A 27,975-nucleotide genomic window follows, 5' to 3' on the forward strand; every position below is an offset into this window, starting at 1 on the left:
ATGGGAGAAGGGTTACAGTGGGCAACTATCCAGATGTTTGGACATGTGAGCAGTGTAAGTGTTTTACTTTCATCCTTTATAAGTTCTCACCAATATATACCTATATATCTTAATTATAATGATTTTTCTTACCTGGATTTCATTTCCAGAACTGCAGTTATTTCTTGTTTGGCAGCCTCTACTTGGTATAAGAGCTTCACAATATAGTTAAAGTGTTCTGGGTCAAGCACCATCCCAGCTTCAATAAGCTGTAGAAGAGAAAAAAAGTATTCATTCTTATAAAAATACCAACGAGTTGAAAACTAGTGTGTATGAAACAACTAAAGAGATCAATGGAAAAAGTGAAACAAAGACAAGTATAATTAAAATTCCTTCAAAAAATTGAAAGCATATTTTCTCCCAATATTTGAGAACCACAGTAAGATACCCTACTTCAAAAATTTAAAGCAAAAATGAATAATTTGAGCTCGAAACTTGAATATTCTTCCTGTTCTCCAAGTTATCTCAACCACTTTATCACTTTACCTTTCGTTCAGTACTCAGTCCTTTAGTACAGCACTGGTCTATACCTTATCCCTGATTGTAAACTTCTGAGGAGGAGAGAACTGAGGGTTCTACAAAGACCATGGGTGATCAGTGATTTCTAATTCAAAAAATTTCCAGGCAGATAATTCTGTCAAGTTTTTTAATGTGGCTCTAGAGCTAGTGACTGAAATATTTGTTCATCTGCTAGAGGAGTTCCAACGCTGCTTCCTAAAGAAAAAGGCAGGGGGTGGGTGTGGTTTCCTGCTGTTAGGCCTATTCTGAAATGGATGGCTAGGTAGTACCAAATACTAGGAAGTAGTCAACAAAAGTAAAAGTTTTAACATATTTTTAGAGAGCCATAAGAAGTTGTTTTTGTTTAATGCCAAATATAAAATTAATTCCTCACCACCATTTTTCTATCTACTTTCTTTGTTTTGGTTTTGGTTTTCTATTTATATATTGATTTGTATATTTATTTTTATTATAAATGAACTTAAATCTTTTGTAAGAGAAGAATTTTCTTTAATCATTCTTAAGGTGTAGATATGAATATAGTTCACAAATCAGAAAGAAGTCTCCTGGAGTGCTTGAAACTATTCATTTAAGGGGAAGGCCTGTCAGTCACAGGAGCCTATTTCAAGAGAAAAAGAACATTTCTGAAAATAGAATACTTTGGCATCAAGAATGCGAATAAAAGGCAGATGAAGAGAATAAGTGGAAATTATTATTTTCTTGAAAATCATTATCTCTTTCTAAATCGTTCTTTTCTTTTCATTGGTTATTTGCTATCAGAGAGTAAAAGAGATAAAATAAAACCATACCTTGCAAAAGATATCAATTAAGGTAGGTACAGCACTCCTTAATTTCATAGTTGCCACATGCTCAAATATTTCTAGTAATATTTTCAGAGCAGGCTGAAAAAAACAAAAAAATTACACTCACTTTCATGTCTTGTCTTCTTTCAGTACACCTTAAGTTTCTCAAATTTGTTTATGCTGAAAAACACAAGTTTTCTCTAGGAAGTAGTCAACAAACATGGAAACTTAACTGCTAAATTATACAAACAGGAAATCTAACAGAGAAATTAATTTAAAATATTAAAAATATGTATTTTCAGGGTACTTACCAGCATTTTAACCATTATGCTGAGTTTCACTACCTGAAATACTTCTTTCAATAAACAATGTTTGAGTAAAGAATTTAGAAGTTCATTTAGCACTTGTAAATCAAAGTGTATACCTGGAGGAAATCTTCTGTAGTACTCCATAAACATGCTTACTGAAAGTGAAAAAACATACACATTTACTACTTTTAAGATATTCATTTTTTCTAAATTAGACAATTTTTCTGTATTTAAAGATTGAGTCATATAAATTCATTTTCTTGAAAGGTACATTTCCAGTATCAGAAATACTTGATGAAAATAATTTAAAGCAAAAGTTAGTGGCAGTAACATTTGAAGTCAACCAGGCATGTAAGGCACTAGATTGGGAGCTAACTCGTGCTCTCCACCAAAAATCGGTCTAAATTGCCTCAGATATCATGGCCTCAATATGAATTCCCAGGGAGCCACACTCCCAGGGATACTTCAGGCAGTGGCCTGGTTACGTATGAGCAACTGCATATTTTGGGGATGGATACAGACAATTTTGACACATACCCCTACTTGTTGTTTTAACCCCACCAATGTGCTGACCCTGGGGATAATTTTTTATTCCAGTTTGTGATTATGAACATTTGACTAAAAATTACAATGCTGATTAACTTGCTTCAAGAGAGTTAGTTTTTAAATGTCAATTCAACTCCTTAATCATTTTTCTATACAACACTTAAAACCATTTCCAATTTTTTTCTCATTAATTTTACCACAATTATTTCAATTGGGATCATTCATTGATTATTTTTCCCCATTCTAAAGCTTCCCGGGTCAAAATCTATACACCTTAGCTGAAATTGCTTTAATAAAAATTACTTTGGGTTTTATTTTTGTGTTAATTATTTCTTCCCAAAATACTTATTACTGTCTGGATTACTTGGTGTTGCTTGGAAAAGTCAGTGGCTACTGATAAAATTCAATAGTATGACAGAAAAATTGATGTTGAAGTTATAACAAATATTAACAACTTTAATAATAAAGTATAACAATATTAAGCTTTATTCTAGTTTCTTTATATACTACAATCTTTCTTGGGCACATACAGATAAATTCTTCCTGCTCTTCACTTGGTAGTATCTACGCAGTTGCCTATATAAGAAGCAGATCAAGATGTTGTTTAATGGGCATGGAATTTCTCTTTGGGATAGTGACAAAGTTCTGGAAACAGATAATGGTGATGATTACACAATATTGCAAATGTATTTAATGCCACTGAATTGTTTACTTAAAAATGGTTAAAATGGTAAATTTTACATTATGTATATTTTAACACACACATGTCAAAGAAAGACTATGGAAATGTTCCAGACTAAAGGAAGGTAAAAAGAGATGCCAACTAAATACAATACCTGATCCTGAACTGGAGGGAAAAATGATATTTAAAGAAAGCTATTGGGATAACTGACAAAATTTAAATACAAATATAGATTAGACAAACGTGTAATACTCACGTTAGATTTACTGACGTTGATAAATGTATCATGGATATATAAGAGGGTATCTTATTTTTAGGAAATATACGTTGAACTATTTAGGGGTACAGTGCCAAGATGTATGTAACTTATCTTTGAATGGTTCAGGGGTAAAAATGTGTGTGTGTGTGCACGTCATACACACATGCACACACACGTACATGGGGATAGAGAGAAGGGGATAGAGAGAATGAGTGCAAATGATAAAGTTAGGATATATGGGTATTCTTTGTATTATTTTTACTTTTGCAATTTTTATAATTTTGAAATTATTTCTAAATAAAAAGTTAAATATTTGAAAAAGCTCTGGAAAGAGAATTTTTTGTGTGTAAATTCAAATATAAAAGATGAAAGAGGACCTATAGAGCAATAGGGGGATGGGAAGTCCCACCCACTCAGTACTTCTCCTTCCACACCAGGGTGGTCCCTGAGGTCTCTCCGTAGAGTCTGAGCAGTTAGAGCTACACCTTATACCAGTGGTACTCAGAGTTTCACTTCCTAAATTGATATCCACTTATACTAACAGCATTCATTAAACAAGCCTTCCTTTCCCAAACCTCATGGTCTTTCTAAACACTAAAACTCTTCATACATAATACTGGGTCTATGCTGAGCTATCGATTTTGTTCCATTGATCTAAGTTTCTATTTTCACACCAAACATAATTTCCACAGATTCTTGTCAACTTCCTACATTATTCTTCATTACAGGTCTTTATTTTTGTTTTCTGCGTTTGCTGTTTTAAAACTAAATTCAGATATATTTCTCCTGTTACCATATTGGATGCTTACACAATCAGAATTACATTTTTGAAAGTTCTGTATTTTTTCCATGTCATCCTCTTTGCCTCCACATCTCACGTTATGGAATTATTTCTGGAAGACAATATTTATCCACATCTAACCATATGTAGCTTCTCCTCCTTGGCTACCACAACCCCTCAGGTGACAGATGTAGTCCCTATAAGGGCTCCTATTACTTCTACCTAGCTGTTTCTTCCTTGTTATAATTAGATGAAGTCCAGACTATCAGTTCCCTAGACGCTTCCTCTAATTCTTGGGGAGGTGATATCACCAGCAAAATAATAAACTTGTCAATGATTTCATTTTCAGCCAAATGAGATTTCAAACAGATGAACACAATGCTAAAGTGCTCTATTGCCGTCATACTATGTGGCTTTGGTGGCTGTGTCAGTGAGACAAATATACATATAAAGCCTGGTCCTTTCTCTTGGGGCTCATGATGTAGTCGGGGGACCTGGGGGCAGAGAATGGGATGAGGCTGTGGAGTCAGATAAGGGCCTAATAGAGGAGGTGATCCTAGTTTCTATGACTAAGCCTTGAATGATGAATGGGTCTTTGCTATGCAAAAGGGGGATGGAAGAAAGTCATGCCAGGTAGAGAGAACAGTGGCAGCAGTGGCACTTATATCCATAACACAGACTGGCCTGCTTAAGGAACTGCACAGAATTCAGTGGGGTGGTGCATTGGCTACAAGGGGTATGTGTAAAAAGAGAAGAATAAAGAAGTAGGGAAGACCCAGTTTCTGAAAGGTCCCTTCAGAAAGATTTTAAGCCAATTAACTATATCCTATTTTCTGTCTTACACCTGTAAATAAAATTTCTAGGTCATGAACGTATTCGTATGTAAAGGAATTATAGTGTTAAGTGAATTATAATTTTATTAACCAAAATGACACACTTTTTAAAAAATCCTTTCTAAGACCAACAGAGCTACTCTAAGGCATTTGGTTTTCATACTTAAAAGTATGGAATTACTTTCAAACTGTAAGACACAATAGCACAATGCTTGAAACACTGACATTAATGAATTTATAGTAATCATTCCATTGTCTCATACCTGCACGTTGTAGTAAACATACATCGTTGATACTTATGTATTTCTTAAACACATCCATGCAAACCTGCAAAAGTCACAAAAAAATGTAAAATTACCTTTTTATATTTCATAAAAACTACACAAATTTCAATTCTATCTTTATACTTATTCCATTTTTTAAAAGTGAACTTAAAGCAATAGAATAAAGAAGCTGACATTAGATTAACCTGCAGATTTGAAATACACACTTAATTCATTACAAAAACCTTATATAGAGAAGGTCTGTCAAAGAAATAGTCAAGGAAATAAGAGTCAAAATTAGCAAGCAATTGGGGAAGGGGAGAAAAATCCTTGAACACTATAATAAAAAGCCTTATTAGGTCATTAAAAAAACAACCATTTAATGACTGTAAGAATAAACTCAAAGATTAGAATAGAGAGTTCTAATAGTCCCACTAATAGTACCACTAGAAATAGTCCCACTTATTTACAATCAGCTGATTTATGACATGGTGACACTGCAGTGCAGTGAAGAAAAGATGGTCTTTTTAGTAAATGGTGTTGGGTAATCTGGAGATCCACATAGGAAAAAAAATGTATCTTGAACTCATATCATAAACAAAAATCAATTCTAGATGGCTATGAGTTTTAAATGCAAAAAAATAAAACTGTTAAAGGAAGAAATAAGTGAACATCTTCATGATTTTGGCAAAAAGTTAACACTGTAAAAGAAAAAAATTCACAAAATTGGACTATATAAAATTTAAGAAATTCTGTTTATCAAAAGGCACCTTTAAGGCAGTGAAAAGGCAACTTGTAAAGTAGTAAAAGGTGTTTGCAAAATATACATCCAACGAAGAACTTGTATCCAGAATGTGTAAAGCAGTCTCAAGATGGATAAGAAAAAGACAATCCCCCGGAATATAGGCAAAATATTTAGCTATTTCCAAACAGGGGATATCCAAATGTCCAATAAAGGTTTGGAAAGATGTTCAGCTTCATGAAACACCAGGGAAGGCATCACTCCCTCCCCAATCAAAAGGGCTAAAATCAAAAGGCTGATCATACCAAGAGCTGGGGAGGATGTGAAACAACTAGAACTCTCAGACATTGCTGGTGAGAGTGTAACTGGTAAATCACGATGGAAATGTTTGGCAGTATATACTGATGTTGAACTTCTGTAGACCGCGTGGCCCAACAATTCCGGTTTTCAGTATAACCCATCATGTGTACGTATGTTCACCAAAGGCATGCAGAACACTGATGGCATCACTGTTATAATTACCATACTTAGAAACTATACAAATGCCCATCAAAAGTATATTTATCAACAAATATATTTTGATCTACTCACACAATGGAATATTCAATATGACATTGCAATGAGAAAGAAACATTTACAATTAAGTAAAAAAATATAGATGACTCTCAAAAATATTGAACGAAAGAAGCCAGAAACAAAAGTATACAAATTGTATGATTTCATTTATATAAGCCCCAAATCATGCAAAGCTCATTTATTAGGAGTCAATGAAAATCTAAATTACAACATATGACTGAGATGATTATTAAAATAATCTCTACTTCAAAGACTTTGCATATTTTACCTTTTCATCCCCTTGCTCAGGCACATGAGCAAACTTGCACTGTGATCGCTCACAGCCACGTAACGTATTAAAATGAAATTTGCAATATCTATGGGGTATCATCAACCCTAGGGGCTTCTGGAACACCTAGAAAATTAGACAAATTCCTTTTCTTTGTTAATTATAAAACACTTATTGTAATCAAGTGATAAAGCATCTGAAGCAACTAGAAATATATACCCCGAACAGTATCAAGATAAATTGCTTGCTGACTTGATTAAAAATAATAAAGCTTCAAACAGTTTATATTTTTAAAAATAATGAAAAAAATCAATTTAAAGTGAGTTGTCTGAATTTTCGCAATTTCCTTTGATGCAAAATATTCCATCAAAGTTGTTATTGCTTTACTTTACATCTTTTTAAAAAGCTTATACATTCCCTCTTCCTTCTCATGTACCTGCCCCTTTTGCTTTCATAAAAAGTTAATTCTATTATAATATGTATCATATTAAAAATACATTTATTAGAATCAAAATTTTCCTTAGGTATTTTTTTTTTTTTGATTAACAGAAAAAGGCAACTGACAGAATCAAAGTGTTTTACAACAGAATTTTCCTATAAACTGCTGTATATCACTAGCTGTTTCTTTCATCACAGGAAATATTCATTCTGTATTTTCTGTTAGGAATATCCACCCCCTCCTCTGCTTTCAATCTCTTACATTATTTGTAAATATCTTCTGAATCATTATTCATTTTCTGCCTCTTACCACCAACCTGAATTCAAAATCTGTATGATGTCTAGAACTGCTTAAAAAAACGACTCAGGGAACTACAACCAGAAAGGCCCAAAGTATGTGCTTTATAAAATTAATATTTTTTAAAATGGGGGACTTACCCCTACATTTTTTTCCCTCTTAAAATTTTCACAAGTTTCAGGATGCTGCAACTTTGGGAGAGAATGTTTTCCTAGAAATCTGAAATCTAGAAATGATTAAGAATGACATTACACACCAATAGGTTATAACTTAAGCCCTTCATAACAATGAAACAGATGACCACTACTATATTTTCAAGTTTCACTTGGGACTTTTCATGCTCAATTCACAGGCTGTGCTGCCATGGGGGTGTTCCTGTGAAATATAGAATGATTTACCTCTCAGGTGCTCCTTAAGTGTTTCTAGACCTACATTTAAAATTTTAAATTCATCATAAGCTGAATATACTTTATTAAAAGTCTTATACAGCAGCATTGAATACCACATTCAATTCACTGTCTCTAAGTTAAACAGACAAATACTATACCTTTCTAAGGGAAGAAAACTACTGCGAAACCCAGGTGCTACGGACTGAATTGTGTCCCCCATCAAATTCATATGTTCAAGCCCTCACCCCCAATGTGACTTTATTTGGAGATAGGGGTTTTAATGGAAGCATTAAAGTCAAATGGGATCATAAGGGTGAGGCCCTGATTTGATAGAATTAGTATCCTTATAAGGAGAGACACCAGTGAGCTTGCTCTCTCTCTCCACACACATGCACCAAGGAAAGGCCATATGACTTAGCAAGAAGGCTGCCATCTGTAAGCCTGGAAGACAGGCAGAAACTGAACCCTACTATAACCTTGATCTTGGACTTCTAACCTCCAGAACAATGAGAAATAAATTTCTATTGTTTAAGCCACCGAGTCTGTGGTATTTTGTTATGGCAGCCTGAGCTGATGAATACCCCTGGCATCATATCCCTTAATGTTGGCCTTTTAAAATGGGAATTAGGACATTTAAAATTTTTTTTCTAAAGATAAAATAATAAAAATGTTTTTTATTGACCAGATCCTGGTCAAGACAACAGAGTAGGTTAACATTGTGCTTACATCTTCCCATGACCACATAAAAATTACAACTAAATTATAGGACAATCAACCTGAAGAACCATTTGAAAACTAGCTGAACAGAAATTATGTAACTAAGGATGTACAGAAGAAGCCACGTTGAGACTGGTAGGAAGGGTGGAGATGCAAAATGGGCTGGTCCCACACTCACATGTGGCAGTTGAGCATTGGGAGGGATATCTCAGCTGCAGAGGTCCCACCAAAGAGTGAGGGGTACCAGTTCCACACCAGGCTTCCTAGCCTGGAGCACCAGTGCTAGGAAGAGGAGCCCGCATAACATCTCGCTGTGAAAAATCAGCAGGGATTCCATCCATCTGGGGGAGATTGAGGGCTGCTGGAAACCCAGGCATTCTCTTAAATGGCCTCTGCACAGACTTACTCACAGGTACTCAACCTAAGCTCTGTTGAAGGGACAGCAGCTTGAAAGGTGCCAGAGACATACAGGGAGAAACTAAATTGTGTGGCTTGAGGATGAAGGCTGGAGGGACAGCTGCCATTGTCCCTAAGTTAAGCTGTCCTCCCATAGCCATAGGTGGGTGGCAAATCTGAATCTTCATTAACCTGGTGACACCACTCACCCCACCCTCATGTCTCCCTGAGATCCTGCCCCACTCAACTAAGTAAAGGTACACAAACCTTTGAAGTTAACCATATTCTATTCTTGTTTAGATTTTTTAAAACCTTTTCTTTGATTTTGGTGGAAAAATTTCCTATATAATTTCTATCTTATCAAAAGCCAACAGAACTTAGTAAGAACATGGTACCATTTGTCCAGGTCTTCAGTAATGTGTCTCCTTGATAAGCATTTAGATTCATAGGTGGCACTGAAAAGCACAGAGGTTTGGGGCCCAGCACCGTTAATTGATATTCACCAACCATATTCTCTGCACTTTTAGAATCTTTGCTGTGTGAGCAGAAAAAGCAAAATCAGAATTTAAATTTATTCCAAAAACATTAAAGTAATGAGAATCAAATTAAGTGGAAACACAACCTAATGTTACGTATATGCTGTATCTCTGTATGCTATTATGATACTATGATTGGTCAGTATTTTCAACAGGTTGTTTCTGCCTTCTTAACTAGAAAACCAAAGCTTGTTAAATGACTGTGGTAGGGCTAAGAGTGAGGCGGTCGTGTTAAAACTAGAGCAAAGTATTTTTGATCATGCCAGACCAAAGGTCCGAGAAGGAACTGGGCTAGCATTCTAATCCAGAAAAGACCATTCCATTATTCTATTGTAAGTGCAAAAAAACGAATGAATTATAAATTAATCTTCAAGACAAGTACATATAACTTATACACTTACTTGACAGCTTCCTTTGGGAAGAAGCTATAAAAACTGTATCGTTCTCAGTTGTTGATTTAAACAGCTTTGACTGTATTTTAATATGTGAGAGCCTATATAACCAATTTTAGTAAAGCTTAATCTGGAGGTCACTTATCTAGAAAAATAACGTAAGCAAGGGGGAGGGTAGGAAGTATCTCAGAATTGACAGATATAAATGAATTTACTTTTTAGGAGAAAGACCACTCAGATACTATATTTTACCTTAAAAACAATTCTAATAAGCTTTTCCAGCTGGGGTTCCCCAGGCTAGAGGAGAAAAAAAATAGTCAAAAGAGGGGCCCACACTTCTAACAACTGAAACTTAGTAGCACTGATGGAGTTTAAAAACTATACACAAAATAAAAATACTTACTTCTTTCCCCAACTTGGGACATCATTGATATGTGCAATCAACATAACCCCCCCTTCAATTAAAAGTGGTCACATAAAACAAAGAAATAGGAATTAATGGAATTTTATAGATGGAAGAGATTCTCTAGCAAAATTCTTTTATTTTTGATTGGATGACTGACGCCCAGGGTAATGTAGTGACCTGCCCAAAGTCATATTCCTGGTCATTATGGCAGAGCCAAGTTGATGATAAAACTCAGCAGGCTGCAATGACAGTATTTAGTTTGTAAGCAAATGCTTTTAACAGAAAAAAAAAGTTAATCCTGTCACTTTTAAGATCTCCAAATGGTCAGGAATCATACTGGGCTCCTGTGCCAATCTAATTCTTCCCTAGGCTTTTCCTTAATGCAATGATTCCCAAACGTGTATCGAGATCAGCTGGTGGCCTTGTTGAAACACAAATTCATGGGCCCCACCTCCAGAGTTTGTTATTTCTTAGGTTGGGGGGTGGGACCTAACAATTTGCATTTCTGACAAGTTCCCACATGGTGCTGCTGCTCCAAGGATCACACTTTTAGAAAAGGACTTGAACACATTTGTCCCACCTGATCTGAGTGTGCTTTGCTACAACAGCAAAATGGATCAGATGATCTCCAAGGTGTCCTCCAACTTTACATTTGGTATTTGTACATGTTCTGGGAAGCGTACTGTAACTTTCAGTACTAATCACTGCAGTCACATAAAATACCTGCCACCTGCAGCGTTCATCTGACGTCAGTCACTCTTACCTTCATAAAAGTCACGTACACATTCTTTTTTCTTTTATCATTATTCCTTATTCCTTCCTCAAAAAATATTTTTGATGGTTGTTGATAAGTCCCATCTGCAAGCATTTTTATTTTATTTTTCATTAAATTTATTGAGGTGACACTGGTTAATAAAATTATATAGGTTTCAAGTGTAAAATGAAAGAACTATCTGACTCCATCAGAAAGAGCAATATAAGGATAATGGATATACCAGAAGGAGAAGAGAGGGAGAAGGGAACAGAGAGCTTATCCAAACAAATAGCTGACAAGAACACCCCAAACCTATGGAAAAAACTGGATCCTCAAATCCAAGAAGCAAACAAAAAGAATATGTTAATGACTCAAAAACTTTAGTGATAGCTTTTAGGTAACTTACAATATCCCTGACATCTAGGTATACCTGACATATTAATTAATACCCATGGATGGCTATGGCATAGTACTCAAGCACATACAGCAGAGAATGAAAAGCACACTCATGATACAAATTACATGAATAACTGTTTTAAAGTTACATAATTAAAAATTATGTTACAGACCTTTTGCAAACTTCATGAATATTTTCATTTTCTTCGTTAATAGTCACTTTGTCTGAAAATTTACACTGTGAAGATATAGTTAAAAAGTACAGGTGACTATATTTGTATATGAGGCTATGAGGCTTACCAGATTTATTAGAATATAATAGATGTTAATTAAACCACTAGTTTATGGTCAACCTGGAAAACAATTCTACTTTGCATGATTTAAAATACTGAATGAATATGGACTTAAAAATTTCCACTGTTGCTTAAGAGAAAACTAATATAAATCAATATATTTGCTCAGCTTTTGATATCACCTTTAATTATACAAGCCAACATTTCAAATCATTATGAACAATTAAAGTTATACTTGTTTTCATTAAGAAAAAAAGCTTTGAATAATTTTTATTTTTAGGTGGTATTTATGAACATATATTCCTTTTTCATTAGAAATATTTATGGGTATTTAAAATATTGCTATACTTAAAACATTTCACAATTAGTGTTTTGGGAACTGTGATTTCCTAATTATTATAAGAAAGTTATACATGCTCAAATATTAAACTTTTGAAAAAACAGGCACAAGAAAATAACCCCCCAAATCACCCATCACTTGAGCAGTCAGAGATAACCACTTCATATCTTACTATCATGATACTACTTTTTGCAACTTCCTGTGAATCTATAATTATTTCAAAATAAAAAGTTAAAAATATACAGGACACTAGCATTTTAACTATCTGGAGCTCAAAACTACAATCATTAAGTAACTACTACCATGGTAAACCTAAAAATTGTTACATATGAATTTTGAGTAGAACTGATACTGATACATAGGAGAAAGAAAAAACAAGGTCTCTGGAAAAGATAGAATAATATATATTATGTATATATACATATGTATGTATATATGAGTACTACATATATACATACATAATATGTATTCACATATACATATACTTGTATACATACATAGACATAATATATACATAAATATAAAATCAATAAGGAAGCATTCTAAAAATTCACAGACAACCATATACTCATAAAACAGAAGAGTACTAGGTTAGTCATGTGTCCCATAAGTCAACTTATTTACCCTCTAAAGTTCCTAAAACCCTTTAACTGTGCTTATGCAAAACATTAAGCAATATATTCCATGGCCTGAAGAATGTGACTTTTTTACTCAATAAAAAGGAGTTACACTTGTCATCTGACAACACTGCTAAGATGAATTTCTGTATTACCATTCTTTAGACCAAAAAATAAGAAAATGAAAAAGATTCCCTAGTACCTTTTCATCCAAGTCTGAACTTCTTATGTGTTCACTGAGGTCTCCCAGTTTTTCATTTTGAGAGGTCTCATTAGCAACTTCTAAGGAAATGTTAGCACCTTTAAAATCATGTTTTATCTCATTTGCTGCAAAGAAATAACATTCAACTGTAGAAATTACAAATAACAAAATAATCAAGTCATTCAAACATTATTCTAAAAATGAGTTAGAGACCAATGTGACAAACATGAAGTACAGTTTTCAGCAAATTATACGACTATTCCTTCTTGTCAAATAACTCCAATCCATGGTATATAAAAAGAACTTGCAGTAAGACAAATTGAGACATCAAGATAAATTTAAGAATGTTTCTTGATCAAGTCCAATTCTTTTCTTTTTTTAAAAAAATTTCCAATTACAGTTATTGTTATTACAATATTATTGACTATATTTCCTATGCTGTATTAATTTCCAATTACAGTTGACATACAATACTGTATTAGTTTCAGGTGTACAACATAGTGATTATTTTCTATAATGTACAAAGAGATCACCCCATTAGTCTAGTATGCATCTGACACCATAGTTATTACAATATTATTGACTATATTCCCTATGCTGTATTTTATATCTCCATGACTGTTTTTATAACCGACAATTTGTACATCTTAATCTCTTCCCTCTTTTTACTCATTCCCCCCAAACCATCTCATCTGGCAACCATCAAAATGTTTTCTGTATCTATGAGTTTGTTTCTGTTTTGTTTGTTTATTATGTTTTTTAGATGCCACATAAGTGAAATAATATGGTATTTATCTTCCTCTGTCTGTTATTTTACTTAGCATAATACCCTCTAGGTATATCCATGTTGTCCAAAATGGCGAAATTTCATTCTTTTTTATGGCCAAGGAATATTCCATTGTATGTATGTACCACATCTTTTTAATCCAATTGTCTACTGATGGCTACTTCAAATAATGCTGCAATGAACATTGGGGTGCATATGTCTTTTCAAATTAGTGTTTTCGATTACTTCGGATAAATACCCGCAAGTGGGAATGCTAGGTCATAAGGTAGTTCTATTTTTAATTTTTTGAGGACCCCATACTGTTTTCCATATTGGCTGTACCAATTTACAATCCCACCAACAGAGCTCAAGAGTTTTCTTTCCTTCACATCCTCACAAACACTTGTTGTTTGTTGATTTATTGATGATAGCAATTCTGACAGGTGTGAGGTTTTGATCCGCATTTCTCTGATGATCAGTGATGTTGAGCATCTTTTCTCGTCTATTGGCCATCTATACATCCTCTTATGAGAAATGTCTATTCAGGTCCTCTGCCCATTTTTTAATTGGATTGTTTATCTTTTTGGTGTTAACTTGTATGAGTTCATTATATATTTTGCACACAACTCCTCATCAGATATATCATTAGTGAATATCTTCTCCCATTTAGTAGGTTGTCTTTTCATTTGTTGATAGTTTCCTTCACCGTGCAAAACCTTTTTAGTTTGGGGTAGTCCCATTTGTTCATTTTTTCTTTCATTTTCCTTATCCAAGGAGACATATCCAAAAAATATTACTAAGGGCAATGTCAAAGAGTTTGCTGCCTATATTTTATTCTAGGAGTTTTATGGTTTACATTTAAATCTTTTAATCCATTTTGAGTTTATTCTTATATATGGTAAGAAAGTGATCCAGTTTCATTCTTTTGTATGTGTCTGTCCAGTTTTGCCAACACCATTAATTGAAGAGACTGTCTTTACCTCATTGTATGTTTTTGCCTCCTTTGTCATGGATTAATTGACCATGTAGATGTGGGTTTATTTCTAGGCTCTCTATTCTGTTCCACTGATCTATGTGTCTTTTTTTATGCCAGTACTATGCTGTTTTTATTACTATGGCCTTATAGTACAGTCTGATACCTCCAATTTTGTTCTTCTTTCTCAAGATTGCTTTGGCTGTTCAGGGTCTTCTGTGGTTCCATATAAATTTTAGGATTATTTGTTCTAATTCTGTGAAAAATGCTACTGGTATTTTGATAGGAATTGCACTGATTCTACAGATTGTTAAAATGTCCATACTACCTACCCAAAGCAATGTTAATTATTCCTACCCATGAGCATGTTACATGCTTTCATTTGTATCATCTTCAATTTCTTACACTTTTCCACGTATAGGTCTTTTACCTCTTTGGTTAAATTTATTCCTTGGTATTTTATTTTTTGATGCAATTGTACATGCGATTGTTTTCTGAATTCCTCTTTCTGATAGTTTGTTATTGGTGTATAAAAACGCAACTGATTTCTGAATATTAATTTTGTATCCTGCTACTTTACTGAATTGATTGATCATTTCTAGTAGTTTTTTTGGTGGAATCTTTAGGGTTCTCTATGTATAATATTATGTCACCTGCAAACAATGACAGTTTTACTTCTTCCTTTCCAATTTGGATGCATGTCTAGCTATTTTCAATATATTTTTAAAACTTTAAAGTCAAAGTAAAATTAACTTTCGTATTAAGTTATTTCCTGTAATGATCCAGGTATTGAAATCTATGATAAGCTGTTTATTATAAAAATGTTTTAAAAAGGACTCATATTTAAAATGTGATAAAGCTTAAATATATATTTCAACTTCAAAATAAAAATGCAAAATTGCTAAAGTCAATTATTTATCTTTTGTAGATAAAGCCTAACAAAATTACTTATTTAATAATCAAGTAAAAACCTGATCTTCCCACCAATTAAAACTGAGAAGAATTGACAAACTATAAAACATACGGTTAACAGACTCTAAAATGAAAAGCTTCCTATTTTAATGAATTCATTTTGACGAGGCCTAAATGGAGATATAAAAAGATACTTTAATATTGCATATTCTGAAAATGTCATATTTTACCTGCTGGCAAGGAAGTCCCGATCTCTGACTTCATCAATCCAAGATCCAGTACGGGAAGTTCTCTATTATAAGGCAAACAGAGCTTAAACATTACAACATATTCTCTAAACATTATGTAACACCAGCTTTAGCAGCTGGTGAACATCAGCTCAGGTCCTCCAAGGACAGAGTAGTATACAGGGACTCAGAACCCAGCACACCCCAGTAGATTCCTCATTTGGTTCTTTCTTCCCCTATGCCTCAATTGTTAGGGAGTGCTGTCATTCAAACTTTGTTACCTAGAGAGAATCTGACATATACCAAGCATTTAAAAAATTTTAAAAGTATTATACCAATACAAGATAATGTTTAACTTCTACTGTCAAGCATGTGTATGTATGTCTTACTGCCAATGTATAAGGAGAACAGTTTGAGGGCAGTTGGAGTCGTTTTTTATAGTCTCTGAAGATAACACAGGGTCCAAAGGTTAAGCTATGGAGATCTGAGTTAGACCAACCTGGGTTTAAATACTATTTTGCCACTTTCTGTGTTAACTGTAGAAAATTTCTTTAACTGCTTTGAGTACAACCATATCTGTAAAATGAGAATACTACCCACCCATGAGGTTACTGTGAGGATTAAATGAGATACAAAGTTCTTAAAGCCAATAGCATAGTCTCAACAAATGAAAACCACGGCTATAAGGTCACTCAAAACAAATGGCCAAACATTATTCCATTTTTTAAAACATAGACAAAAACACAGAAAAGTGCACAGAATAAAATAAGCACCCATAATCCCACCATTTAGTCATTTAATAAATGGGTTTTATTAAACTTATCCTATAGCTTTACAACTGCTTATTGGCTCAGGATTACTTAATAGCCAAGAAAAAGGAAAAGTCAACTAAACATTTTATATACACCATTCTTTGAAGTCTTAGCAAAACATGTCTTTTTTTTCCTCCAACATAAACCCTAGAAACAATCTGAAGTGTACAGTTTAAAGAATAGGAAAATAATAATGAAAACAGAAGACCCATAGATATGCAAATCTCATTCCCCAATTCATACCTCTTCAGACTCATATCTGTCTACCGGAATATTTTCTTTTCATTATTTCAAGGGTGTTTCCAACTCACCATGTCTAAATTTGACTTCATGACCAGCACTCCTTCCCAATCCTGCCCCTTTGCATCTGAGAATTGTAATGCTCCTCTTTGAAATAAGAGAGAAATCAGGTTATCACACTTAACTCCTACTTCTGGCCGTACTCCCAGGTGACTAATCAATCTACACTTTCTAAACCTCTCTCAAATCCACTCCCACTTCTGTTTGAAGTCACCACGTCCTTTTGATTGAATTATCACAATAACTCCCTGCCAATTTATTCTCCACACCGGAGCTATAATAATTTTTAAAATGTAAATCTGATCATATTCTCTCGCTACTTAAAAGTTCTTCAGTGAATCCTTATATGCTCTTAGCACAAAGGTTCAAACTCACCATGAATTCTAGTTCATCTAGGATGGTCTGTTTATGCCTGTTATCCTGTCATATTAATTATTACTAGTTCCCCATTTAATCTCAAAAGTTTTGTAATTTAGAAGATAAATTCTATGTTCATCCTATTTGTAAAGCCCTTCATGACTTTCTGCACATCCTGCAGCTTTATTTCTTGACATTTGAACACTAAGACATGGGTCATTATATTTCAGTTGTGACATGTTCTTCCTTTTGGGCCCTCCTATAGGCTATTCCTTCCAGGACAAAATTCTACTCACTTTTCCTCACTTATCGGCTAATTCCTACTCATCCTTTAATATTCATCTTAAATGTCACTTTGACCAGGACACCTTTAGTATCTTGCACTTTTATCATATTGTACTTGCTTAATTATTTGCCTCCCTTGATTGATGGTCTAACAGCTCTGTGAGAACAAGGCTCATGTGTGTCTAGTTGCTCTCCATATACTCAACACTTAACATCCTCCTGGCCAGACACTAGGGAGACCCAAATGCAGATGCCTTTTTCCTGTCTAGGAGCCCCCAGTATAGGAGGAGGATCACACACAAGCAGACATAATACACTGAGATATGTGCCAAGAGAACTATTGGAACAAATTCCTAGAAAAACATCTCTGACGTGATTTGAAGGATAACTGAATGAAAAGAAAGGGACTTTCAGATAAAGAAACATGAAAAAGGATTCAAGTACATGACATATTGTGGAAACAGGGAGCTTCCTGCTGTGCTTATCTTTTATTAGCCGTGTACCCCACTTTCCTACCCCCTAACGCCATAGTTGTCAAAGAGAAAATGGATGCAGATCCACTGAAGAGCCTTAAAAAGTCATGCCAAGAAATTTAGACTCTACCCTCAAGTGGTTAAAGGCTGCTGAAGCATTGTAAGCAGTCACTGGCAGATGGATTTCTATTTTATAGTATCACGACAGAGGAGAACGTTTTAAGAGAGTCCGGAAGATTAACCTGGAGCTCATAAAAATAATCTAGGGGAAAGATGTAAATAAGATGGTAGTAGTGAGAATTGAGACAAAGGAAAATCCGTGAGAGATATTGAGGTAATAGCATGAATAGGATTAAATGACTCAATACATAGAGAAGAACTGAGAGAGGTTTCTGTGGTTTCTAATTATCCTGTAGGTTATATTCATAAATAGGTATAGCTTCAGGCACAAAGGAGGTTATTCCTGAAAAAAAAAATAAAACAAAGAAAATAAAATTGGTACGGTTAAGTATACTGCTTTAATTTCAAAGTATTAAGATTGTATTTTTAATATTGCTGGTATAGTTTATAAGTGTGAGAAACTTCTTACTAGGAATAACTCGCTTTACAAGGAAGGTAAAATTGCACAGGCCACTCTAGAAATAATTTAGTTTTGTTTTGAATTTGAGAGACTCAAGAGGTTAAGTTCACCTAAATTAAAAAATATAATAATAAAGTAAGCAAAATTGTAACCACATAAATATTTTACAGTTTTGCACTTGTGGAGTGGAAAGTGATAGTCCTACCTTGATGGTGTGAAAAGGGAAACAAATGAAAGACAGAAGGAGAGAAAGAGAAACAGACTTGGGTGAGGCTACTGAAGTACAGAGAAGCAAAAGAGAAGATATGAGCAAAAAGAAAATAAGAGGCTTCTGTTGAACTACACAGATAACATCAAATTTATCCTCTATCAGAGCATTTTTCAATGGAGTGATGAAATTTAATGGGTTCCAAACAGGATTTTTTTTAATGAAACAAGAAAATACGAAATATGATTCATCACTTGTAGTAAGGAAAATGTTGTTTTTCTACAGCTATTATTTCACATATTTATAAATATGTACTGGCTTGTAATGTAAAATGTATTATTACTATGGGTAATTGACAAAAAGGCTTGAGGTTGACTGCTCTAGAATAATTACTATTAATAGCAGTAATTTAGTCTATCATTACAAGTTTGAAAACTATTGCCCCCAAAAATTCAGAATGTTATTGCTTCCTTTTGAGATGCTAACAACTACCTGACTGTGGTCCCTGTTCATTTCTTTACACATTCACATGTTCTGTTTCTGAATAGGGCTGCCACAAATTTATTGGGGCAATTATTCTGCTGATAAAAGTGGCCAGCAGCAGAGAGATATTACAGTACAGTATGCAATTCATTGGGCCAGAGATTCCCAAGCCTGATGCCATGCTGTGAGGTGCTAGGTCTCCTAATATTACAAACAATTACTCTATCAAGTACAATACCATTTATTCCAGCAAAGATGAGAAACAATCGTTTATATGGCCCCAAAGAAAAAAAAGTAAAAATCAGAATGATGCTTTTTCATACTGCCCACCAGCTACCGTGTTTTCCCGAAAATAAGACCTAACCAGAAAATAAGCCCTAGCATGATGTTTCAGGATGACAACCCCTGAACATAAGCCCTAATGCAACTTTTGGAGCAACAATTAATATAAGGCCCAGTCTTATTTTCAGGAAAACACGGTAATTTAAAGAGGAGGAAGAGATGAGGAAAGGGATCAAAAGTAAAATAATGTTCTGTGAAAGTCTGTAGAGTAGTGGAATTAAAGTAATAGAAAGAACTAAAATGCCACTTTTGGGCAGCAGAGACAGACTTTGGAGCAGGCTGCCCTGTCTTTAGGTCTCAGTTCTGATACCGTGTGTCCTTCGGAAAGTAAATCACTTTGACTCAATTTTAAAGACAGGGTCAGTTTCAACCTCAGAATTGTTCCATTAAATGAAAAAATATATAAGTAATGTATTTAGCACAGGGTAGACACTAAATACCAGTTCTCATAACTAAGTGTAAAATTTTGCACTATAATTACAGTGCCTCATATAGTCAGTGGAAATGGAGAATAGAGGTCTTAAAGGTCGGTTCTTAAAAGGCAGGCCCAGGTGTCTAAATATATGAAGAGGAGGAAAAAAAAGGCCTTTACTTTTAGTAGAAACCCTTTTTTTCTTTTGTAATTTGGTATGGTGAAACTGGTGGTTAGACTACTCTACTCTAGAAGGCCAATCTCTTGGGGAACAAACTGCGGTTAAATCAGATTCTGAGACAGTAAATGGGGTTAGTTACTTGAGATGATGTAATTTGCCCAGGATAGACCCATATTAGGCAAGGGTCTATTGGGACTCAAATATCTGGTAAAAGTGATAGGCTTTTATTTTCTGTGCATTTGTGCTGGGCATCCCCCACCACTCAGAAGTTTGTGTTTATTATTTACTGCCTCTAGAAGGTACAATGGCTCTTTATGGATTTAAGTCCAAGTTGCAAAAGTGGTATAACTAATCCTCACTGATCACTAGCATTAATTCTGTACAGAGTTCAAATTTTGATGCCTGACTTACTAACTTTCCTAATCTGGTATCATTCTACTTGTCAAGTCTCATTTCTCACAATTCTTCAACATCTATTGCTTTAGAAGGAAAGAATTCAATTTCTATTTACATAGATTTCAATGCTTGAAAAATAGCCCAGAATACAGTAGGAACTGAAATCTTAATTCTGTCCCCTCCCTCAGTGTAGGAGGGATAGGGCTTACAAAGGTAAATGAGACATGGATAAATCCTACCCTCAAGAAGTCCAACAGTTTAGCAGGTGAGAGAGATGTAAATTATACTATAATGAAATCAGTGCTATAAGTAAGGTAGCAAAAGGTGCTAGGGAAACAGAGAAGGGCTCCTACCGGTACCTCTACCCCAAGGAGTCAGGAAAGGCTCATAACCTTTGCTACACAACCATACTCATATCTATCTCTATCTTTTGGCCCACATTTTCTTCATTATTTCTCTTCCCCCAAACTTTTTTCCTTTGTCCCCTTTGTTAATCTAAATCAATCCGAACGTCAAAGATCAGTACAAATTTTGGCTTTTCCAAGATGTCCTTTCCAAGATGTCTTTTTCCTCTAGGATGACTTCCTAGTATTCTTAGGACCTCAGTTTATATGTTTTTGTTCCAAATACATTAGTTCCCTCTCTGCCATAGCTATTTAGTAATTCCCTTGAATATTTGGCAGATGCTTAAAATTTCAATGATCCACTGTTTAACATCACTCAACTGATATTTTAGCACATAATAAAATTGTGATTGAAGATAATCCTACGTTTCAGTACAGAGTAACTGTCCAGTGCTATTACAGACTATTACATTCTCAGATCTCCAGTTATACTTATAGGCTAATTCAAAAGTTTTACAATTTCACTCAATATACACTTCCAAGCTCACCACCAGTTCAAATCTTAGTTCTAATATTCTTTTAATGCTTTGGATTTTAATATATGGAGATTGACAATGGATAAACATTCAAATATAACTTAAACACCTCAAAAATTCTCCCTAACTAGGTCTGAGAATACTTTCCCCAAGAATTAAATCAACGCAGGTTTGTCCACCTGTTTTACCAATAAGAGGCAGTCCAGAGCTGCTGATGCTGTCTGGGCCTAGCCCACCCATCTTCAATTTCTATTCCTGTAAAATAGAAACTCATTCTAACAGGCTTCAACCTCTCAGTGCCTTAGAGTGAGGAAAAAGGATTATATAAACTAACAACTAATTGCTAAAATGAAGACAGCTAAAATTTGAAATTATATTTTAAGCTTAATTTAGTTCTAGAACCATTAACAACTTTCTACACAACTATTAACAGATCCACTGGTTCTCATGCCTCTATTTCTCCCTGTTAAGGTTTATCCTTGTACTATGGATGACTGTAAAACTGGTATTTCCAACGAAGAAGAAGAAGAAGAAAAAAGAAAATATTAAAATAACTATTGAGGAAATTTTCAAGTTTATTTAAAAACCAAAACTTCAAAAGCAGATATGAAAGAAAAAGAGGAGCCAATAAAAGTATAATTGGTGCTTTGAAGTGAAGGGAAATTAAGTTCAAAGACAATAAGAAAAATTATCTGATGTAAATTTGATACTACAAACCAAAATGGTTCACCTTGTCCAGGGAAACCATACATAATTACCAATCCGCAGAAAGAAAGCAAGAAGGGGGGAAAAAAGGCAGTTGAGAGAGGGATGATGGGAGAATTAGTTTGGTCTCAGACTTCTCCATTATAACACTCAAAGCCAGAATGCAGGGAGGAATGGCTACACAATTGTGAGGAGGAAAATTGTAAACTAAGAATTTTATACCCAATTTGCTCTTAGATTACAGTCATTCTTATGTACCCAAGATCTTAGGGAACACAGTAATCATGAACACTTCTGGAAAAAAAAAATTGCTCTGAAATCTGGCCAACTCAGAAATCCATCAAAGTTGTAAAGTTTAAAGTAAAAAGGATTGATGGTAAGGACTGAATCAATTTAAATACAGAACTAAGAGTAAGAGTCTTTGGGAATTCAGATTAGTGAAGAGGATTTAATTGGCACAGGCTAAACAATATAAAACAAAAAATGTTTAACAAAGATCTGTGGGGGGGGCAAGATTGGGAGAAAAAGTGAATGTGTACTGACATGTTCATCTTTCATATCAGGAAAGCAAATACTGCTGTCTGAGGTTAGAACACAATTTCTAAAAGTCACGATAATGAAACTCAAACTTTTAAATAAACTTTCTTATTAACTTGAAAGAGCATTTTAGGAACTAATTTCTTATGGTAAACTAGTATATTGATTCAGCAATTCCTTGAGTTTCATTTCAGTTCCCCCTCTCCCTAGTTAAGTGTCAATAAAATTAAACGTTTTTACTAAAAAAACTGCATGATCCAATTGTTCTAAAATTATATCCAGGTATAACATATGCCTAGATAGATGTCTGGAATGATACTTATAAATTGTTAGCAATTAATTTGCTATTTTGGGTGGTGGGATTCCTTTTTACACTTTTAATGTAACGAACAGGTATCATTTTTACAAAATCAGCCATTATTGTAAAACAACAATAACAACAACAACAACAACCTTCCTGACCAATTCACAACATTTCTCTTTCTACCTTTGGCTGTAGCTCATTGTCAACATCTGGTTAACTAACAGGTATTTACTCTTAAATGCAGGATTTGCTTGAATTTCCCTTTGTATTCCCCAAAGGAAGCATGGTATAACAAGAGGTAAAATTATCTTCAATAATTACCTTTTACTGAGCTCTTACTGCTACTCATCCAGTGCCATGCTAAAACCCTTTGCATCCATTCTTTGATTTAATCTTCACAACCCTGAGGCAAGTACCTTCCCTTTTTACAGATAAAGTAAAATAATTTGCCTAAAAGGTCACATAGCTATTAGGTGGCAAGAAGAAGATTCAAACACCTAGGTCAGACTATAAAGGTCAAGCTCTTAACCACTAATTTTAAAAGTAAGACAGGCCTGGGTTCAAATCCAGATTCTGTTATTAGCAGTGTGGCCTTGGGCAAGTAACAACTTGTCATCTTTATTTTTTCTCTCTTCAAAATGGGCAGATTACCATCATACCTCATTACATCGTTAGATAATAAATAAAGCTCTTGGACCTCCATTTGACAAATAAAATCTATGTGGTAATAAGTTACAAGCTCTTGTAACACTAAGAACATCAAGAGTAATGTGGTATTACAAAAGAAACTAAAATTTATACATATCAGAGAAATTTAAGTCATGTACCATGAATCTTAATGGAAAGTGTTTTCATGTTTCCTTTTGAGTCTGTTTTCAAATTATCCCAATATTCAAGTATTGTAACATACAAGTATAAATTAGGGCTTGAACAATTAAAATTTAGTAAAATATGACATAATATTAAAGAAAATTTGGGCCAACCAGAATAGGTCAAGTTCCTGAGCATGAAGTTTACCCATTTAAGTTGTCGCAGGCAAATTTGCCCTATTTGGGGGCTAAATCATCATTTAAAACCATCACCTTAAAAGTAAAATCATGAAAAAAATTTTAAGAGTTTAACTTCTGATTCTACTGTCAAGTCAAATAAACTTTTCAAAGACTTTTCCAAGACTTCTCTGTTCCCTGAAAAATGAATTTTTTATCTAACAAGGAAGACACGGGAAATGGGTTAAAAAATATAGCACTGTTCTTATTAAGTTGACTTGGCTGTAATAAAAGTATATCTGTATATTGATAACAATTAAAGAACACGTGCAAATAAATTTAATTGACTTTTGAAAGAAGCAAGCTCAATAATTTAAAAAGCCACTTAATAAACCACCATTTTAATTTTGGACAGCCAATCTGCTCCATTATAATTTCCAAGATATAACTGTTTTATTTCGATTACAAGCTTTAGCATAATGACATTTCCAGGTCTCAGCAATAATATGCTGGGTTAAAAACTAATGGAGCTTCAGTGATTACTGAATAAATTAGGGACACCTAAGAGCAGAGAGTGCTTTTGAAAACCCCAACAATAATCTGTAACAAAGGCATACTTGAACATGCATACCTCAAGTCATCACTTGGTTTTTTTCCGGGAAGTTCCATGTTCTTGGAGTCTGTTGATTGGTGCTCTTCAGCAACACTGGGCTCCTGGCTTATCACGGGGACCTCTGAAGTAAATGAGAGCTCCCCTTCATTGGAGACTCCAAAGAGGTCAGGGTCATCTTGAATTACATCAATTAAGAGGACATCATCTTCATATGCTTTAAGAATATCTGGAAACCCCACTTTAATATCTGAAAAGTTCTTAGTCATTTTTCTACCACTAATTTCAGAGGAAACTCGTTCAAATGTTTCTTGTTCATTAGAGAAGGCAGGACTTTTCTCTATATACCCAGGATTACAAGAAAAAATATTGTTCTCAACTGTGTGAGAAACAGCATCCTTATTAGAAATAATATTGCCTGGTTCAGAGATGTAGCTGGATGGTTTATTATTATTACCTTGCTTTAAAAAGCCTGGAGGAATAACATAGGGATTCTTACTGCAGTATGAATCAGAATTAGCTTGCCCTGGAGTTACACTATTTTGTATCCTCCAAGACTGAGGTCCTGAAATTACTGTGAAGACATTTCCTTTGCTCCTCTTCTGTCTTACCTCTGCTCCAGATAAATTGTCAAGAAGCTCCAAGGGACTGTATGTTTCTCTCTCTGATGACTTGGCATTTATTTCTTTTCGTTTTTCTGTTTTATTCTTAAGTAAAGGAATTTTAAAATTACTCAGCCGTCCTGTGTTTAATATTTTAACCAAGTCTGGAGCCACAAGTGTTTGCTTAGCAATACATGCTTTTTGGTGACTAGTTTTGCCTGTAGAGTTATTTGCTTCCTGGGCATGCTGGGAAGCCACTGTCAAATTAAGTTTTGTTAAAGTCCCTCTATCTTTTTTTTTACTTCCTGTTAAGTTTTGAGTCACATTAGGTAACAGAGTATCTTCAGTCATATTAAAAACTACCTCTGACCCACTTCTGTTCTGTTCCTCCGACTTTATCTTTTCATCGTCATTGATTATAGATTCTTTCATAACCATTAATGTAGGTTCTACTGCAGAAACTGAAGACAAACAATTTAAATTAGACTCCAATTTTTCTTTGTTTGAAGGTTCACTGTTTGTTTCTGTTATGGAACTTTGTAATGATAATTTGGGGTCAGTTAACTGAGTTTGATTTGTTTGGTGCTTAAGAAAATCATCTTGCCTAAAACTTTCCTGAGACCCAGGAAGAAAGTAACTTGATTCTGGCAAGGAAGTCTTTTTCCAACAGTGGGGAGATGTTCTAGCACATGAATAATAAGGCCAAGTTCTTTTACCAGTCATTGGTATTGTTCTACGACAGCTGAACTTCGATTCTTCAGCTGCATTTCTCAAGTCTTCCTGTGATCTCTTTTCAACAGGATGGCAATCATTAGGTGATTTCACTACTGAACTTTTCATTGACTTAAAATACTCTTCTGGTTCCATGCTTTTACAACCTAAGGGCTCTGAAGCATTCTTTGTTTCTTCTTTCAAAAGTGGCTCAAGGGTTTTCTGAAACATAGCATTTACACGATGCTCAGGACTTGCCTTTTTTCCTACTGTTTTTGGAAGACTTAACAAATGATCCACTGGGGAGAGTGTATTATGGTTTACTTTTCTCAAAAGTACTAAAGGACTTTTTTTAGCCTCTAAAGTCTCTGCTTGTTTACCTTCAGCACCCGTTTGGTTTCCTTGTAACAGCAACTCACACTTGTTATACACATTAGAGAAGTTCATCCTGATAACCGTTTCATCTTCTTTTTCAGATACCTTCATTCTTTTCCTGGGTCTTCTCCCAACATTGCTGTCCTCTACTGAATATTTATTTTTTTCACTTTGAAGGCAGGGAAGCAAGCCATTATTTCTACTTTGGTATAAATCAGTTTCTTCAAGCAATAATTTATTTACTCCCATTAAGCTTTCTTCAGTTTTCAAAAGCTGAGGAATATTATTTGTGTCACTCTTATCTGCAAGACTCCTAAGGTTTTCTTTCTTTAACTTTGAGGAATTTTCTGGTACATGCATACATCCATCATCAGGTTTATATGCAAGGTTATTTTCATCATTACAATCCTTGGAATGGGGGAAACAACTGCAATCATGTAATTTTAACTTGTCATTATTTTCTACTCCAGGTGACAAGCTGTTACAAGAATATTTTGGAGTATTCTTGTACAGTTCATCTTGGAATTCAACCTTAGTATTTTGTGTATCCTTACTTTCAGTTATTTTGAGAGGTGGGTTTTCTAAGCTTTTATGTTTTTTAATTCGAATTCTTCTTTTAATACCTTCTACCAAACCTTCCTTACCCAAAGACTGCAAGGAAGCTGTACTTCGAAATTCACTGCACTCCACTGTTTGGAAAGATTCCGAACTGGTTAATGATTCCTTTCTTACCAGGTCAATCCCTGGCTGTGGATCATCACTTGAGGCTTCAGTAGCTTTTCTTTTTTCCTCTGTTGATCAAAATGACAAAACATACCAGAAAAGATTTTACATTGAGGAGGAAAAAGCAATACCACTTAAAATAAAAAATTGTGAAGCCACCCATTTTTATTTCCCTGAATAGCTGTATGGAAATATACACTCGTTTTTAAAATAAAAGACCTAATTTCTGTTAAGGAACTACATACAAACCTGTATAAATTCTAAGACAGCTAAATAACCTTTAGCATCATCATCATTTCACAATAGCCAAAATGGATAGGGCTCCTAAGTGGGCACTTTTAAAGAGAACTCCTGTTTTTTTTAAACCCCTCTCCTGGTCATCAGGAAAACCCACACAGATTCAAGTTAAATGCTAGTGGTAAAACAAGGATGGAGCAGGCTGAGGTGCAAAGGCTACCAAGGAGTGACCCCTGGGCGCTTTCTTACGGTGTCTTCGGGATTGCAAGGGGAGCTGCGTCTCCTTCGCTGCTTCCTAAGCCCGGATAGTCCCACGGGTGTGAAGGGCCCCCCGGCTCCCCAGCCCTCTACTCGCCGCCTTACCACGGCCTCACCAGACCCGGACGCCTCACCCGACTTGTCACTTTCCACCTCTTCTCTCTCAGACGCCCGGGTCACCATTCTCTTTGGCCTGCTCTCCTCATGCCGCCTGGCCTCAGGGCCGCAGCTTCCAGCCTCGCCTGGCTCTGGCCTCCGGCCTCGCTTCCTCAGGCCTCGCTTGTCGCTTTCACGCCCGGGGGCCTTTGTAGGGCCCGAGGGCGGCGGCGGCCGCCGCATCCGCCCCGGGCCGCCCGCTCTGCCCGCTGAGGGGACCACCAGCCGCGCCAAGCCTCCTCCTGCCGTCAGACACCCGCAGCCTTGCTCCCAGCCCCGCGTCGCCCACCTCTAGGCCGGGGCCGGAAGCGGAAGTGGGGCAGGGAAGGCGCGCGGGGCACAACCGGCGAGCTGAAGCGCCGCTGGCGCCGCCTCGGGCTCCATAGTAGTGAGAGGTCCCTGCCGCTCTGGG

At 35.2% G+C, this 27,975-nt stretch overlaps 1 protein-coding gene across 1 annotated transcript in view; it reads right to left on the reverse strand.

The window, feature by feature from the left end:
- Positions 1-27,746, reverse strand: part of TOPAZ1 (testis and ovary specific TOPAZ 1) — a 44,516-nt gene extending 16,770 nt beyond the window's left edge. The window contains 13 exon segments of the mRNA XM_033133012.1: positions 133-248; positions 1,347-1,439; positions 1,652-1,803; positions 5,013-5,076; positions 6,599-6,724; positions 7,475-7,560; positions 9,232-9,371; positions 11,494-11,558; positions 12,773-12,897; positions 15,654-15,715; positions 24,523-26,980; positions 27,399-27,444; positions 27,447-27,746. Of these exon segments, the coding sequence (XP_032988903.1) occupies positions 133-248; positions 1,347-1,439; positions 1,652-1,803; positions 5,013-5,076; positions 6,599-6,724; positions 7,475-7,560; positions 9,232-9,371; positions 11,494-11,558; positions 12,773-12,897; positions 15,654-15,715; positions 24,523-26,980; positions 27,399-27,444; positions 27,447-27,746 (3,833 nt within the window).
- Positions 27,747-27,975: the final 229 nt, after the last annotated feature.

The sequence above is a fragment of the Rhinolophus ferrumequinum genome, chromosome 17, assembly GCF_004115265.2.
Source record: "Rhinolophus ferrumequinum isolate MPI-CBG mRhiFer1 chromosome 17, mRhiFer1_v1.p, whole genome shotgun sequence".
In the NCBI taxonomy this organism is placed as follows: Eukaryota; Metazoa; Chordata; class Mammalia; order Chiroptera; family Rhinolophidae; genus Rhinolophus; species Rhinolophus ferrumequinum.